At 45.4% G+C, this 6000-nt stretch overlaps 1 protein-coding gene across 1 annotated transcript in view; it reads right to left on the reverse strand.

Moving 5' to 3' along the window:
- The window catches only part of PTPN2 (protein tyrosine phosphatase, non-receptor type 2), a 53810-nt gene that overhangs the window by 22296 nt on the left and 25514 nt on the right, over window positions 1-6000 (reverse strand). Inside the window, exon 4 of the mRNA XM_015414361.1 lies at window positions 67-165. Coding sequence (XP_015269847.1) covers window positions 67-165 — 99 coding nt within the window. The remainder of the gene's footprint in view (window positions 1-66; window positions 166-6000) is intronic.

The raw sequence follows: 6000 nt of genomic DNA on the forward strand, positions 1-6000 counted from the left end.
CACAATTTATTGGTGCTAATCTCGTCCATTTCTCGTGCACAATGTTAAGTAGCTACTGCAACTTACCGAATCTTTCTCAACAATTCTGTTTAACATGACAACTGCTTTGGTCTTCTGTTGCCATACCATTAACCAGAAATGGCAACATGTGTTAGGAAGTGGACCCTAAGTGAATAAACAAGAGAAAGGGGACATTCCATCATTGACTAAACACAGAACTGAATTTGTATCTATGTTCCTCCTCTCTGCTTTTAATGTAAGAATTAGATTACAAAATATCGGACAATCCAGCATCTCAGATGTGCAATGCTGTATGGTTGTGACCATTTGTTTTGGGGAAAGGGGGGGGGGAATCAGGCGTTACTAATTTCTGTTTTGAATTGCAGGTCTTTGTACTACCTTGATTCCTGGAAGATTCTTGAACCTCCAGAAGCAGGTAGCAAGGGAAGGTGTGTACTGGAAGTCAGAAGTATCAGGGCAGACAAGTCCTGTTGCATGCACATACAACTCCACACATGACCTGTGCCTGTGCACAGTTCCTCGCCTGTGCATGAAGGAGACTCCTTATTCTCTCCTGTGAGAAGGGGAAGCCTCAGTGTAAGCAATGGAAGTCCCTGTGTGTGCAAAGAGTTGTGCCTTTTGAAGAGAACATTGTTTTCCTGCAGAGTTTTGGACTGTGTTAAAGGTTAACATTACTCAACTTTCTAGAGAACTACAAGTGGAGCACACAGAACAGCATTTTCCTGCCTCTTCTTTCCTCCTGCCACCCAAACATTGGTTCTAGGAGTCAGAGCATTCCTTGGAATAATGCAGTGGGCAGGGGAAGCTGTAAAGATTTCCTCACTTGAACAGAAGTGCGTTCCATTTGACAGGGCGGTAGTGCATTCCAACACATAATTTTTCTTCGTATCTCAATCAAGATCTGCGGTCTGCACTAAATGTGAATCAACTCACAGAAATAAGAACATGCAAGAGATGAAGGGAAGGAAGTGAAAACAGCACACAGCTTCTTCCAATGGTACACGGTTTTCTGGCATTGCTGAGCAAGTGGGTACTTCTGGAATTTTGAGAAAGGAAGTAGACAGTACCATAAAGTGGCTGGCATGGGGGAAGAAATGATAAAGTGTTGGGAAATTCCAAGCCAATCATCTCACAACTAAGGTAGCTGTCTCCAAATGGGCACTTCGTGCTGAACAAAGAAGGATCCCCCTGGACCCTCTTATACCAAGGAAGTAGATGAAAATCAGAACCAAACCTTTGCTTTGGGGAAGACTTTAGTTTCTGTTTTCAAAGAAAGGGGAGTGTTTGTTTTCTGCCCAGATACAAGAAGAGATTCCCAACCCAACACTACAAAGTTTGCATCTATTAACTAGTCAAGGGCACATGGCTGCAATACGCATGCCTGGGATGAGCTCAGCACTTTGCTAGTCAGTTCAAAGGAAGCAACGTGAAGTTCTCCGTTTCTTTATGTTTCACTCCCCTTGCATATTGTCTGCAAGCAGCCAGTGGGCACCAGAAAACACACGGCTAGGCATCACAGTGCCCCGGACACCATGTGGAAAAACATCTATAATAGTGCCAGCCCAGTTATGTCAACTTTCGTTTTGTGCCTTACATTAATGATTGCCTGCTGTGATGTTTTTGGATTTTTAAATATATATTTTATCATCTTGTATTGTTAAGTATCCTTTGATCCATTTGTAACCTGCCCATAAAAGCCCATAGGTAGGAGAGGAGGCAGGACTGAAAGTTCAAATAATAATTTAAAAAAACAAAAATCTAAAAGCATATAATACAGTCACCTGCACCAAGTATTATTTGATTTACTTTGATGTCTATAGACAAGATCAGTGCAAGCATTGGACAGTATTTTAAGGAATCTACTATGACTGCTGAAAGTACAGAATATGGAGATTAAAAAAAAGTGGCTGTGTTAAGTAAGCCAAATTACATATACTGCCAAAAGAAACTGCACCAATGCACACACACAACCACTGCAGATTTACACATCTTGACAGTAAGTAAAGGTAAAGGTTCCCTTGCTCGACAGCCAGTCAAATCCGACTCTAGGGTTGCGGTGCTCATCTCCGTTTCAAAGCTGAAGAGCCAGCGCTGTCCGAAGACGTTTCCGTGGTCATGTGGCCAGCATGACTAAACACCAAGGCGCACGGAACGCTGTTACCTTCCCACTGAAGTGGTACCTATTTATCTACTTGCAATTTCTTGCTTTTGAACTGCTAGGGTTGCAAAAATGTTGGCTTCTGCCTAGTGAAGTGAGCCCTCATGTCCTGGGCTGCTGAAGAATTATAAACACTGGAGGAGTGTACACTCACTCCACTTGAAATATATAATGGTAGTTTCAATACCGAATGAACAGCTCCCCCTGGGTTGCCATCTTCCATATTGGGCCTGGAGATCTCTTGGAATTATAACTGATGTCCATACTACAGGGTTCAGTTTCCCTGGAGAAAATGGTTCCTTTGGAAGGTGGACTTCATGGCACTGTACCTCTCTGAGGTCCCTCCCCAAACCTTGTCCTCCCTCGGCTCCATCCCCAAATCTCCGGGAATTTTCCAACCTGGAGTTGACAACCCTAGCTCTGCCTCCTGACAAGAGTTGCGGCAATATTGGATGAAGCAGCAGCCTCAGAGATCATCCTTTCCTGGCAAATTGTAGGCAAAATTAGACTCATAATAAATGTCATACCCTGCCTTTGTCCCCAACAGGGACTCAAAGTTGCTTACCTCATTCTCTCCTTCGTTTTTCCTCAGAACAGCCCTGGGAGTTAGGTTAGGCTGAGAATGAATGCTTGGCCCAAGCACAGCCAGCAACGTCCAGTGACTAAGTAGGGATCTGAACCTGGATCTCCTAGATCCTAGTCAGATACTTTACCCACTAAACTACACTGGCTCTGTTACCTCAGGAAAATGCTTCAACACTCTTTGTTTTGTAAAGAAGGGAATATTTTCCAGCCTCCCTGTCTGTGCTGCCTTTCTCTCCAACGGGGATACAAAGAGACTTACATTGTTCTCCTCCCCTCCAGTTTGCCTTCACAACAGCCCTGTGAGGGAGAGTCCAGCTGACAGGGTGCAAATAGGCCAAAGTCAGTCAGCAACCTCCTGTGGCAGAGTGGGGATTTGAACCTGGATCCTAGCCCAGCATTCAAATCACTACTCCATACAAGCTCTGATATATCAGGCAAATAGTTAAATCCCCTGTGCATTTTCACAGATCAGGCAAGTGGTTAAATCCTCCATGCTTTTCCACAGAGGTGACATTTTCCACCCTCCCTGGCTGGCATTTACTGACTTCTGGTGAGCAAACCTTTGCTTCCACTGCAAATAGCAGAGGGATGCTGTGAAGCTAATCTGTGCCAGGATGGTCCAACGTCTATCAAGTCTCACCACAACCCTGAAGACAGTGCCCACTGTTTGAGGCTCCTAGCTTTAGTTTCTGTGGACTTATCCCTATCTCAGACAACCATACCTTCCAATGGAAAAAAGCAAGGATGGGTGTTATGGGGGATTGCGAGGGCCAGGATGTTCAGATTCCTTGAGTCTTGGCTCTACAATTCCCATGATCAACCTGAAGCCAGTGGCCAATTTTGAGGCTCCAACCATTTTTCTGGGTGAACAGTCAACCATGCCTTCCAGTAAAAACTCTGTGTGTGTGTTTGACAATAACCTGGGCCGTGGTATTCTGATTTTCATCACTTCTAGCACAGCAATTTCTGTCATCATCCTGATGTCAGAGGCCAAATTTGAGGGTCCTTGCTTTATTTCCTAAGGCGTCATGCCTGTCTTAGGCTGGTGTGGTGCAGTAGACAAAGTGTGGGACTGGGACCTGGGATGACCAGGTTCAAATCCCCTCTCAACCATGGAAGCCTACCAGGTCACCATGGACCCATCACTATATCTCAGCCTAACCTATCCTCAAAGGGTTGTTGTTGTGGGAATTAAGTGGAGGGGGGGAGCTGCTTTGAACCCCTGAACAAGCAGAAGTGGGTTTTAATAATATAGATTCCAACTACTCAGAGCTTGGGGGAAAAACATCAGTAACCAAGGTCAAGATATATAACTGTTGACAGGAACAGGTTCAGCCTAAAAGGGCAGCAGGATTAAAATTTTGGCCAGCTACAGAAGAGGAAGAATGTGTGCGTGCATACATACGTGCAAATAACAACCACGGATACTGAGCAAGCATTACACATTAAAAATTATAGTCACAAATTTATGCAGGTTTTTGATTGTTCATAAACAGCACTAGTGTTGAGGTCTTCAGGAAACCAGGTATTTTAGTTCCAAAATTGGATCAAATGGCAAGATTTTGTGTGGACTATAGAAACTGAATAAGATGGTCCCGGGTGTATATCCTATGCCCAGGGTGAACAAATTACTCAAAACAATTGCTGCTGCAAATTATTTCTATATTGGACTTGACAAAAGGGTATTGGCAGGTGGCCATATGTCCTAAATACTAACCCAAAACAGCCTTTGTAATCACAGAGGGACTCTGAGTTCCCGTTTTGGCTTTCCATCTTAGGAACGCCCAGCCACATCCCAGAGGCTGACTGATAAACTGTTGATAGGATTAAAAGATTTTGCACTTGCATATACAGATGGTATTGCGATCTTCAGCAAACCAGGAAAGAACATCTACAGTATCTAGCCATTGTGTTCCAAAGGACAAAGGAGGCTGATATAACAGTGAAAGCCTCAAAAAGCCAAATAACTGTGCACCAAGTTTGGAGGTGGGGCAATAAAGCCAGACTGGAGCAAAGTGCAAGTTATACAAGCATGGCCTAGATCCCTACAGCCTTTATAGTAGTTGTGGGATATTATTAAAGGTTCATTCCCAAGTTTAGTTCCATTGCGGCTCCATTGTGTAAACCTACCAAGAAGACTTTACCTGACAGGGTAAAATAGACTCCTAAATGCCAAACCATCTTTGAGCACCTCAGATATTAACTACAGAGCCAGCCTTGAAGGCTCCTGACTTTACAAAGCCCTTTATTATATACTAGCAGTAAAGCCCGTTGTGAAAGCAATACAACGGGATCTAGAAAGAGGCTCTGGGGGAGTGCTCTGGCTTTGGGCAAACAGTGTCAATTTGCTGTGGTGACCTCAGCAGGGTATAATGACAGAGTCCACTGTTTTCTCCAGAGGAACTGATCTCTGCTCCCTGAAGAGCAGTTGTAATTGTGAGTAATCGGTAGCCCTCACCTGGAGATTGGCAACAATTGTTACCCAGGACAAAATGGCTGGTTTGGAGGGTGGAGTCTATGGTATTCTACCTGTCTGAGGTCCCACCCCTCTGCAAACCCCACCCTCTCCAGGCTCCACCCCTCAAATCCCCAGGAATTTGTCAGCATGTAGTTGGCAACCCCATCTCCTTCCCATCTAGCCACCAACCTACCATTATCTGCCCCTTTGACTTCAGCTGACTTCTGCCCTCCCTTCTGCAGAGCAGTTGTAATACTGAGTGCTCTCCAGCCCTCACCTGGAGATTGGCAACAATGGTTCCCTACGTGGGACTGACTGGTTTGGAGGGTGGAGTCTATGGCAGTGTACCTGTCTGAGGTCCCACCCCTCCTCAAACCTCACCCTCTTCAGGCTCCATCCCTCAAGTCTCCAGGAATTTCCCATCTGGAGTTGGCAACCCTATCAGGATTGGCCCCAATATGTTTTCTCCCAAAGGCCAAAGTAGGTGACAGGACCAAGCTTAGTTGCCTACCAACAGGCACTGAGGGGAATGTAGGGTTGCCAGCTCTAAGGAGGGAAATACCTGGAGGTTTGGGGGGTGGATTCTGTAGAGGGCCGGGCGACGGAGGCATCGGCCTTCTGTCGCCCGCCTTGCCCCCCCAATCTCGGCCAGGGGGGGCGGAAGGACTCAGCAGGTATAATGTCATAGGGTCTGTATAGAAATATTAATCCCTGTAGGCCTTAGGTCTCCCCCTGAATGTTCTGTAGTCTCATGTTTCTTCTTTGGAATGTATCTTCC

This window comes from Gekko japonicus, unplaced genomic scaffold (genome assembly GCF_001447785.1).
Source record: "Gekko japonicus isolate JY-2015 unplaced genomic scaffold, Gekko_japonicus_V1.1 scaffold157, whole genome shotgun sequence".
In the NCBI taxonomy this organism is placed as follows: domain Eukaryota; kingdom Metazoa; phylum Chordata; class Lepidosauria; order Squamata; family Gekkonidae; genus Gekko; species Gekko japonicus.